Consider the following 12,568-nt stretch of genomic DNA (forward strand, 5'->3'; position numbering starts at 1 on the left):
ATGTTTCATGTTGTGGAAATTTTGGATGACTCCTTCATCAATTGATCTATCTTTGGTCTTAATTTTATTTTTCTGGTTATTTTGACATTTGAATATCTTTTAATTTAGCCTTCCATAGTGTACCACCATGAACAAGCATAACTACTGGTATAGTTAAAAAAAATATGTCTGCTGTCTGAAATTTAGGTGAATGGTTTTGGTATTAACCACTATTTAAATAATATCATATATGAGAAATGTGGCAGTATAATTGTATAATTTACATTCAGATGGTTGTTTGGAGGCTTTTTATATCTTTTAAGGTCAATTCTGGCATGGTTCATTATTCATATTTTTTGTGTCCACGTTACATGCAACATTTAAGTCACTATTTTATGACAGAAATGAGATAATTGCAAAAATATTAATACAATTTTTTAATGTGAGGGTAACACAATGAAAAAGAGCCTTTACATGTTCAGAAAGAAAATGATTCTTACTGTATTTATCTCTTAAACATTGCATGTAACATTGACAGAAAAGTAGAGGAAACTTGTTTTCACAAAATTTCTGAAAGAAATGAAAATATACATTTTAGAGTTTTGATGATAGACAAGGTTTTGTGATCAATATATATGATATTGAATGTTGAATAAGTTAAGGAATCATTAATCTCAATTTGGAAAAAGTGTCCATGTTACATGCTCCAAATTCATTATTTGCTTTGATTCCAAACTGACGCAAGTTTAAAAATGATTTTTTTGGTTACAAATAGAAGGACACCATTTGTAGCAATAATTTGTAAAAAATTTAGAAGCTTATAATGATTTTTATTTTTTTCTTACAATGTCACACTAAAGTAGCATTAGTGAATTCCTGCCCATCTTCAAAAGAACAGGAACTTAGCAATGCAACATTAATGTAATTATGCTTCCAGTTTACTAGGGAATGCATGTCTACGGACAAGACATTTTTTCACTTTATTTGTATATCCAACTTTGATGGCATATATCTCCAGCTAGGGTACTTCAATTTTGATAAATGAGGTAGTTTTTGATAATGTATATACATGTACTAGAAGAGAAAACAAAACACATAATAGTATAAATTTGATTTATTTTTCTCTTTTATCACTACACTGAGCAAGCTAAAAACAAAAGTACAAAATTTCATAACAATCGCATAGTATTCAACTTTTTATCATAACTTTGTAACCACTGAAGATTTTTTGTTGCAACAAACAGTAAAAGAAAGATGAATAAATTGTCTATAGCAATGAAGCAATAATGTAGTTCAAATTAAGTTCACTTATTAACTATCAATTGATAAAAACAGCGAAATTTTAAATGAAACAACATAACGTGAAATTTTGCCCATTTTCAGCGTATATTTTAGTGGGTTTTTTTCAAAACGGTAACACCTATACATGATATTTGATATTCATTGTGAAGCCCTACTTTCTCTTCTTCAGTTCAAAGATGTATTACTTATGTAAAGTTTATCTTTTTGTCTTTACAAGCCTATAACATAGACCAAATATGAAATGCACATGTGATCTTGGCTAGGCCGAATGCAAATATAAGGTAAAAGTCTGAGTCAGCCTTTTCCCGCCATATTTTAATTCTCAAATATCTCGAAAAGAAGGTCCATTACCTATCAATATTTTTAGCTTATGTTTATCCTTAATTGATGCTCTACCAGCTTATAGTATCAATTTTAACTTCTTAATTCATCAATTTTCACTTTACCGCACCTAAGTACATCCTTAACTTTCCTGCAAAGACATCTTTGTAGTATATAGTAAATAATTAATTGGTATTTGATAATTCTATCAATATACAACAACCAAACCAAACATTTTATTGAATATACTTGGTGACAGAAAATTAACGTAACAATAGTTGATTTTACAAGTTACCATAAGCTGCATCACTGTTTTCTGTTGACACTGGGTACAAATTCCATGAACTGATTTGATGAGGTCAGTTTGTCTTTTGGGAAATCTAGATGCATATAGTGAGCAACCTCCAGTGAAAGGCAGGTTTAACTCTGTGGAGTTATTTCCTACACCTTCAATTGTTACTGTATCATATAGATAAACCCTTTAGTATTTTCATCATGATTTCAGTGTTTACAGGCATTCTTAAGTCATTTCTGTTGTTGTCTGTTGTCTCAATAAACTAGTTTCACCCTGCCAGATGAATTATAATTCTATTTCAGCAACAATATGGTTATATTGTTATACAGACTTTAATGGAACATTTAGATAAACATACCCGAAGTGAGCCCCAGATAAAGAACAGCATTATAGATGTATTATATGAGTCAGTATTGATAGCTGCCGGTGGATCTATAGGACCTTCTGTGTTAGATGTTATCAACACTTTACTAAGACATCTCAGACTTTCTATAGAAACTAATGATGAAACAAAAGAACAGTTTGAGGATAATATCATTAATACTATAGGTAATGTTACAATGTATACTTAGTGTTGATAGAAAAGCAACGCTTTACATACTATAGCAGTCTTCAGGATAAACTGTTAAATATACAGGCCCAAAGCTGAATATTTGAAAATTTTTAGTTAGATTCTGTTGGCCTGTAGATATGATTCTTACAGGCCCGAGAGCAATTTTACAAGCCTGGGCCGCCTTGGCTGCAGTCAGCGTGAAGACTGCTATAGGTAATATGACAATATATACTAAGCAAAGATCTGGAATTTTTTTCACACAATTTTGATCATTTTGAGATGATTGAAAATTTGTTTCAAATTGTGGATGTCAAACTTGTTGTCTCGTTAACACATTCCCCATTTCCATTCTCAATTTTAAATTCATAGCATCAACGAACTTGAATTGCTGTTTCATTGCATTTACTAAGTAAATTTCTTATCATTTTTCTAAAACCTTCAAGAACAGTTTAGAGAAAGCAACAGTTTAAAATTGAAATAATTTGAATGACTTAAAATGGTTAATTCTCAGACATTGCTACTATTTTTTTTTATTTGACAAAATATGACCATGTCCAGACCCTTGATACTGAGTGCTGATAGAAAAGCGACTATATATGAAGTTGTCGCCCCTGAAATATCCATTTTATTCCTTTTTTTGCCGCTAGTGTGAAAACTTTTGGACTAAAGTAAAAATTGTTCTTTGTAACAATGATCATCTTGACAAGGTCTATCTCATCTGCTCCTGGTATATTGATTTTTGCCGCTTTTTGCGTTGTTTACTGTTATCTAAAAACTATTAGAACTTGATAGAACTTGTGATTTGCAAATATAATTAGCCAAACAAGAGTACTGTAACTGCATTATATGCATATAAAAGTCTTAATAAGTAAATCAGTGATTTTTTTCACAAGGTAAGTGATACAGCCAAAGGTATGCCTCTTGTTTTTTTTACAGTTTTTGATATTAAACTGCACATTTATCAGAAATAAGTTAATGACTAATGATTTGATTTAAAAAAAAAAAGATATAAAAAGATAAGACTGCCACTTCTATTATATTTCATGTATATAACATATTGTCTTATTTTACAGGTGAATTTGCTAAGAATCTTCCTGACTACCAGAAGATAGAAATTATGATGTTTATAATGGGAAAGTTTCCACAGTTCTCCTCCGAAGAATTAGGGTAAAGTTCATACCTACATAACTGGTGTTTATAATCACTAAGTTTTCTATAGTTCTCCTCAGAAGAATTAGGGTAAAGTTCATTTTTAAGGAAATGTTGTTAACAGTGCCCGTAAATTTAGAAATGATCCTTGTAAACTTATCACTCCTTTAAATAATCTTATTCTAAAAGGTTACCAATTCAACACTGTAATAAGATCATTGAATATTGTTTTTATTGGTATAAATATTGATTTTGTTATCAGTAAATTAAAAGCAAACAAAATATTACTAGTATGTTATATGCATATACAGATTCATTCATGGATCTACAATCTGTCGATACCTGTATCTTGGTACTGCACAATGTCGTGGTTTTCTCTGACTGTTTATGACGTCTTTACACTAAATATGTTGGATGTTGGATGTGTACAGATTGATAGTTTAGTCTTAGATGCATGATTTTTTTATTAGTTGTTAGTGGCTTTGAACTAGTGGTCAGATAACTGCGAGTACTCTAAGATCTGTTCCTAGTGTCTTTTTGTTGTCGGGATGTACAAGTAGCCGGCCACGTCCACTTGTATTTTTTGTCCATCTGATAAGTTAAGCCTTTTTGAACTGATTTTTATAGTTTGTTCTTATGTTGTACTGTTATACCACTGTCCCAGGTTAGGGGAGGGTTGGGATCCCTCTAACATGTTTAACCCGCCACATTATTCATTTATGTACCTGTCCCAAGTCAGGAGTCTGTAATTCAGTGGTTGTCGTTTGTTTATGTGTTACATATTTGTTTTACGTTCATTTTCTTTATATAAATAAGGCCGTTAGTTTTCTCGTTTGAATTGTTTTACATTGTCATATCGGGGCGTTTATAGCTGACTATGCGGTATGGGCTTGGCTCATTGTTGAAGGCAGTACCGTGACCTATAGTTGTTAATGTCTGTGTCATTTTGGTCTCTTGTGGACAGTTGTCGCATTAGCAATCATACCATATCTTCATTTTTTTATACATACCTACATAACTAGTGTTTATAATCAATAAGTTTCCTGTAAACAAAGTATTCCAGCAAACCATGTGGAATTGAACTATTTTGGTTGGTACATAAAAAGACCAATTAGAATTAAACATTATTGATATATCAATTTATAAGTTGAAAATTATTTTGAGTTTATTTTTAAGATATTTTTACTAGGACTGTAGGATGTATATTGAATATTAATGTTTACTTCCAGAGAAGCAGTAGATACTAGAATGCAAACCATGCTCCTGAAAACATTACTTAAAGTAAGTTTTTATGAATGTTTTGCATAGTTTAATTGTTTAAATATTGCTTTTTAGATTTAATATTTGCATCATACTAGCAAAACAACAAAAAGGCTAGATACACTTACTAGAAATGTGAGCATATGATTGAAGATTAAATTTTCTCCTTGACAACATATATGCATGTATCAGCAGGTACATGTAGTAGGTATTCCTATGGGCACTAACTGTGTTCCTTTGATCGTAGATTTATTCCTGTATTGCTATGAATCTCAGTTTATGACCAGTTTCAGTTAAGACACATCATTGTTACATTTGGTTGACACATTCAACAATAACAACCATTGTCTTGACAATGTTTTGCTTTAAATAATCCAGAGTTCTCTAAACATACTACCAAAATCCTCCAAAGGAACTTACTTTAAATAAATCTAACATAGTTGTTCTTTTCTAGATTTAGACATATTAGTTTAAAACTGGAAACTCAATGCTAAAATTTAAGTCAAAAGAGACGATTTTTCATTCCTTAAGTTATTGTAAATTTTCCGTTTTAAGACGGTGATGTTCCTTTGGGTCAAGCATAAGGTGTTTATATATCTGAACTTTTTTCGTTATGCCTGTGTGTAGGGATGTCATAAATTTTAACAATGCATCACTGGTAAATTATTAAGTCAGGGATTTAGTTACCATAAATTACTTAAAACTTTTACCAAATTCTTTCATAGATATAAAGATTTGATTAGTTAAGTTGGCTGTACCTGTAGAAAACTTATTAAAAATGGTATTTCATATCCTAAATTTTATGGTAATATTGTACACAAAGTGCTGAAGTCACTATGCGATCCATGTAAACTTATTGAACCTTTAAACAAGCTTATTAGTAAAGGTTATCTTATCAATGTTGTAATAGCATGAATAGATTTTAAATATTGTTTGTATTTACAAAAATATCAATTTTGTATATTTATGCCTCGCCTATAGTCGCCGTCACGTAAAATTGGCACCATGTTTTTTGTCAAAATTTTCTTAAATATCAACCGCGTTTACTAAAGATCATGTTTTTCATTCAGCGGAAGAAAATATCATTCCAAAAATCAACTACTGTCCTACCTTTTATTGTGTTTGCACTGTATAATCCTGACCTTCACATAATCCAAGATTATTTTGTATGGTGGAATCCGGCATTGTTATTACCGGAAGTGTTGCCGTGGAGTTCCACATGCTCTCCATTTTCTTGTGTCTCTCGGAGCTTTATGTCATCTTTACGTAAAAAGCGAGCGGGAAATTGTATCATCAATGACAATGATATTACCGGAAAGTAACGAATGTTATGGAATAAGGGACCCTCATCGAAACCAAGATGGCGGTTATACTATGTAAATAATCTTGAAAAATGTGAAGGTCAGGATTATACAGTGCAAACACAATAAAAGGTAGGACAGTAGTGGATATTTGGACAGGATTTTTATTTCCGCTGAATTCAATGAAAAACATCATCTTGAGTAAACGCTGCTGATATTTAAATATTTTATGACAAAAAACATGGTGCCAATTTTACGTGACGGCGACTATACATTAGTAGAGGGGCATAATGTTTTCTGGTCTTTGCATCCATTTGTCTGTTTTTTTGTCCGTTTGTTCGTTCCTCTGTCTGTCCCTCTTGAGATTAAAGTTTTTGGTCAAGTTAGTTTTTGATGAAGTTGAAGTCCAAACAACTTGAAATTTTGTACACATGTTTCCTATGGTATGATCTGTCTAATTTTCACAATGTTTCATGTCAAATAAAGAGTTTTTATCCAAATTTTACAGTCCATTGAACATAGAAAATGATAGTGCGAGTGGGGCATCAGTGTACTATGAAAACATTCTTGTTGGGATATATTATTACACATCCAGGTTCACATTAATCTCACTGAAATATACTCCAGATTATTATTGATTACTTATGTACAAAAAATGTTCTCCACATACTAAATCAGGTGTTGCCATAAATTCTCACAGGAAATACTGCAGATACTAAATGTTAATTTCACAACATATATCTTGACATTACAGGTTGCCACTAAATATAAAACAGTTGAAATGCAGAAAACTTTTCCTGTAGAATTCCTAATACCATTGCTCAGAATATCTCTATTGCCAGATGCTACAATGAGGGCTACTGTGCAGGATATACTACACAAGCTTATAGATCGTCATGACAATACGGAAAAACTAAAACATATAACGTGAGTCAATTGTCATAGTTCAGGATATACTACACAAGCTTTTAGATCGTCATGACAATACGGAAAAATTTAAACATATAACGTGAGTCAATTGTCATAGTTCAGGATATACTACACAAGCTTATAGATCGTCATGACAATATGGATAAACTTAAACATATAACGTGAGTCAATTTTCATAGGTCAGGATATACTACACAAGCTTATAGATCGTCATGACAATACATAAAGCTTAAACATATAACGTAAGTCAATCGTCATAGTTCAGGATATACTACACAAGCTTATAGATCCTCATGACAATACAGAAAAACTTAAACATATAACTTAAGACAATTGTCTCAGTTCAGTTAATACAACATAATTAAGATGATTTATACTGCAACTAGTTTTTTTTTTTGTCGAGCCTGCAACTTTATTTGCAGAAAGCTTGACTTAAGGATAGTGATCCGGTGGCGGTAATGGCAGTGGCGGTGTTAGCAAACTTCTTAAAAGCTATATATTTTAGAAGGTAGAAGACCTGGATGCTTCATACTTTGTATATAGATGCCTCATGTTATGAAGTTTCCGTCAGTCACATGTTCAATGTCCTTGACCTCATTTTCATGGTTCAGTGACTACTTGTAAAAAAAAAGTTTTAAGATTTTTTGTTATGTTATTAAATTATCTCTAATTATAAGTAATAGGATAACTATATTTGGTATGTGTGTACCTTGCAAGTCCTGATGCCTGTCAGACATTTTTCACTTGACCTTGACCTCATTTCATGGATCAGTGAACAAGGTTAAGTTTTGGTGGTCAAGTCCATATCTCAGATACTATAAGCAATAGGTCTAGTATATTCGGTGTATGGAAGGACTGTAAGGTGGCAGGTTTCATCTGACCTTGACCTCATTTTCATGGTTCAGTGGTTATAGTTACATTTTTGTGTTTTGGTCTATTTTTCTTATACTGTATGCAATAGGTCTACTATATTTGGTGTATGGAATAATTGTAAGGTGTTCATGTCTATCTGGCAGGTTTCATCTGACCTTGACCTCATTTTCATCGTTCAGTGGTCAAAGTTAAGTTTTTGAGTTTTGGTAATTTTTTCTAATACTATGTGCAATAGGTCAACTATATTTGGTGTATTGAAATGTTTTTATATGATCAATATGTCAGTTGTGCAGGTTTAATTTGACCTTGACCTCACTTTCACAGTTCATTGCTAAGTGTTAAGTTTTAATACGACCGAAAAATTAAAAAAAATTTTGTCATATATTTGTATCACGTTGGCGTCGGCGTCGTCGTCATCATCGTCGTCGTCCGAATACTTTTAGTTTTTGCACTCTAACTTTAGTAAAAGTGAATAGAAATCTATGAAATTTTAACACAAGGTTTATGACCACAAAAGGAAGGTTGGGATCGATTTTGGGAGTTTTGGTCCCAACATTTTAGGAATTGGGGGCCAAAAAGGGCCCAAATAAGCATTTTCTTGTTTTTCGCACTATAACTTTAGTTTAAGTAAATAAAATTCTATGAAATTTTGACACAAGGTTTATGACCACAAAAGAAGGTTGGGATTGATTTTGGGAGTTTTAGTTTAAACAGTTTAGGTATTAGGGGCCAAAAAAGGGCCCAAATAAGCATTATTCTTGGTTTTCGCACAATAACTTTAGTTTAAGTAAATAGAAATCAATGAAATTTAAACACAAGGTTTATGACCACAAAAGGAAGGTTGGGATTGATTTTGGGAGTTAAGGGCTGAACAGTTTAGGAATTAAGGGCCAAAAAGGGGCCCCAGTAAGCATATTCTTGGTTTTCGCACCATAACTTTAGTATAAGTAAATAGAAATCTATGAAATTTAAACACAAGGTTTATGATCACTAAAGGAAGGTTGGGTTTGATTTTGGGAGTTTTGGTCCCAACAGTTTAGGAATAAGGGGCCCAAAGGGTCCAAAATTGAATTTTGTTTGATTTCATCAAAAATTGAATAATTGGGGTTCTTTGATATGCCGAATCTAACTGTGTATGTAGATTCTTAATTTTTGGTCTCGTTTTCAAATTGGTCTATATTAAGGTCCAAAGGGTCCAAAATTAAACTTAGTTGGATTTTAACAAAAATTGAATCCTTGGGGTTCTTTGATATGCTGAATCTAAAAATGTACTTAGATTTTTGATTATTAGCCCAGTTTTCAAGTTGGTCCAAATTGGGGTCCAAAATTAAACTTTGTTTGATTTCATAAAAAATTGAATAATTGGGGTTCTTTGATATGCCAAATCTTACTGTGTATGTAGTTTCTTTTTTTTTTTTTTTAGTCCTGTTTTCAAATTGGTCTACATTAAGTCCAAAGGGTCCAAAATTAAACTAAGTTTGATTTTAACAAAAATTGAATTCTTGGGCTTTTTTGATATGCTGAATCTAAACATGTACTTAGATTTTTGATTATGGGCCCAGTTTTTAAGTTGGTTCAAAACAGGATCCAAAATTATTATATTAAGTATTGTGCAATAGCAAGAAATTTTCAATTGATTGGAGTTATCTTTCTTTGTCCAGAATAGTAGTTGAATCAACTTAAATCATTGTTTTTTACAATAAACAATGTATATTCACTTTTACTACCAACTGATAAATTAAAACAATCTTTACCATTCAGTGAAAACAAGCACCTTTTGTTACATTTTAATATTTTATGATGTATTTAAATGAGTAGTTATTGTTTCAAACTCCATTAGAAATTTGAATTGAGATCAGTTTTGGAAAAAGGGAAAGGGGGATGTGAAAAAAGGGGGGGGGGGGTAAATTTTTCTCATTTCAGATTTCATAAATAAAAAGAAAATTTCTTCAAACATTTTTTTGAAATATTCAACAGCATAGTGAATTGCTCAAAGGCAAACAAAATATTTTAAGTTCATTAGACCACATTCATTCTGTGTCTGAAACCTATGCTGTGTCAACTATTTAATCACAATCCAAATTTAGAGCTGAATCCAGCTTGAATGTTGTGTCCATACTTGCCCCAACCGTTCAGGGTTTAACCTCTGCGGTCGTATAAAGCTGTGCCCTGCGGAGCATCTGGTTGTGTTTTGGTCTGTTTTTCTTACACTATAAGCAATAGGTCAACTGTATTTGTTTTATGGAAGAATTGTTAGCTGTATATGCCTGTCTGGCATGGTTCATCTGACCTTGACCCCATTTTCATGGTTCATTAGTCAATGTTTAGTTTTCTTGGTTAATGTTAAGTTTATGTGACAGTTGTAATAAAGCTTATATTTAGGACTATCAACATAATATCAATGATTAGTAAAGAATGCGAGGCATTTCAGTGTGTGCACTCTTGTTTTTCTAAATATAGTAACACAGCTATATTTTGGTTAATGTCAATTTTATCATGGAGCACTTTCTCCACAGTCAGGAGTTCATTAATGGAATTGAATTTTACATTTGTGTTAAAATTTAAAAAGCTATCAATGTATTAATTTAAGTTGCAGTATAAAAACAATATTAGGTCAATGTCAGAAAAATATAAACTTTTTTTGTACTCTGCACAAAACTGGGGAAGGGGGAGTGATCCTTTCCCCAGTTTCTCAGCCTCATACAAAAAAGTTTATATTTTTCTGACATTGACCTAATATTGTATATATATTAAAAAACTATATCAAAACAATCAAATACATTGATATATATTCAGCATGTTAATTAAAAGTTTAATTTCAGAATACCTAAAGATGTTGGTGATTTAGATCTAGTTGTAGAAAAGAATTCTCGACATGACAGCCTGTTTATGAAGAAGGTTTGATAAAATAACAATTATTAGATAGAGATTGCATTTAAATGTTATTGCTCCAAAGACTAGTTTGGAATTTTACTGAATTTTTATGTTTTATGCATTAAGTTTTACGCTAGTTTGTCTGAACGTTCCAAAATTGGTTTTCATTTTTATACGACCGCAAAATTTGAAAAATTTTTCGTCGTATATTGCTATCACGTTGGCGTCGGCGTCGGCGTCGTCGTCATCGTCGTCCGGCGTCCGAATACTTTTAGTTTTCGCACTCTAACTTTAGTAAAAGTGAATGGAAATCTATGAAATTTTAACACAAGGTTTATGACCACAAAAGGAAGGTTGGTATTGATTTTGGGAGTTTTGGTCCCAACATTTTAGGAATTAGGGGCCAAAAAGGGCCCAAAAAAGCATTTTCTTGGTTTTCGCACTATAACTTTAGTTTAAGTTAATAGAAATCTATGAAATTTTGACACAAGGTTTATGACCACAAAAGAACGGTTGGGATTGATTTTGGGAGTTAAGGTTTCAACAGTTTAGGAATTAGGGGCCAAAAAAGGGCCCAAATAAGCATTATTCTTGGTTTTCGCACAATAACTTTAGTTTAAGTAAATAGAAATCAATGAAATTGAAACACAATGTTAATGACTACAAAAGGAAGGTTGGTATTGATTTTGGGAGTTTAGGTCCCAACAGTTTAGGAATTAGGGGCCAAAAAGGGACCCAAATAAGCATTTTTCTTGGTTTTCGCACCATAACGTTAGTATAAGTAAATAGAAATCTATGAAATTTAAACACAAGGTTTATGACCATAAAAGGAAGGTTGGTATTGATTTTGGGAGTTTTGGTCCTAACAGAATAAGGGGCCCAAAGGGTCCAAAATTAAACTTTGTTTGATTTCATCAAAATTGAATAATTGGGGTTCTTTGATATGCCGAATCTAACTGTCATGACTGTGTAAGTAGATTCTTAACTTTTGGTCCCGTTTTCAAATTGGTCTACATTAAGGTCCAAAGGGTCCAAAATTAAACTTAGTTTGATTTTGACAAAAAATGAATCATTTAGGTTCTTTGATATGCTGAATCTAAAAATGTACTTAGATTCTTGATTATTGGCCCAGTTTTCAAGTTGGTCCAAATCGGGGTCCAAAATTAAACTTTGTTTGATTTCATCAAAAATTGAATAAATGGGGTTCTTTGATATACCAAATCTAACTGTGTATGTAGATTCTTCATTTTTGGTCCTGTTTTCAAATTGGTCTACACTAAAGTCCAAAGGGTCCAAAATTAAACTTAGTCTGATTTCAACAAAAATTGAAATCTTGGGGTTCTTTGATATGCTGAATCCAAAAATGTACTTAGATTTTTTATTATGGGCCCAGTTTTCAAGTTGGTCCAAATCAGGATCTAAAATTATTATATTAAGTATTGTGCAATAGCAAGTCTTTTCAATTGCACAGTATTGCGCAATGGCAAGAAATATCTAATTGCACAATATTGTGAAATAGCAAATTTTTTTTTAATAAGAGTTATCTTTCTTTGTCCAGAATAGTAAGCAAGAAATATCTAATTGCAAAATATTGTGCAATAGCAAGATTTTTTTTTAATTGGAGTTATCTTTCTTTGTCCAGAATAGTAAGCAAGAAATATCTAATTGCAAAATATTGTGCAATAGCAAGATTTTTTTTTAATTGGAGTTATCTTTCTTTGTCCAGAATCA

General features: G+C 31.8%; 1 protein-coding gene across 2 annotated transcripts in view; it reads left to right on the forward strand.

Moving 5' to 3' along the window:
• Window positions 1-12,568, forward strand: part of LOC139506233 (protein EFR3 homolog B-like) — a 71,946-nt gene that overhangs the window by 35,349 nt on the left and 24,029 nt on the right. For both annotated transcript variants that reach the window (XM_071295416.1, XM_071295417.1), the window contains 5 exons: window positions 2,200-2,446; window positions 3,524-3,617; window positions 4,829-4,880; window positions 6,915-7,087; window positions 10,786-10,861. In XM_071295416.1, coding sequence (XP_071151517.1) covers window positions 2,200-2,446; window positions 3,524-3,617; window positions 4,829-4,880; window positions 6,915-7,087; window positions 10,786-10,861 — 642 coding nt within the window. The remainder of the gene's footprint in view (window positions 1-2,199; window positions 2,447-3,523; window positions 3,618-4,828; window positions 4,881-6,914; window positions 7,088-10,785; window positions 10,862-12,568) is intronic.

The sequence above is a fragment of the Mytilus edulis genome, chromosome 1, assembly GCF_963676685.1.
Source record: "Mytilus edulis chromosome 1, xbMytEdul2.2, whole genome shotgun sequence".
Taxonomy (NCBI): Eukaryota; Metazoa; Mollusca; class Bivalvia; order Mytilida; family Mytilidae; genus Mytilus; species Mytilus edulis.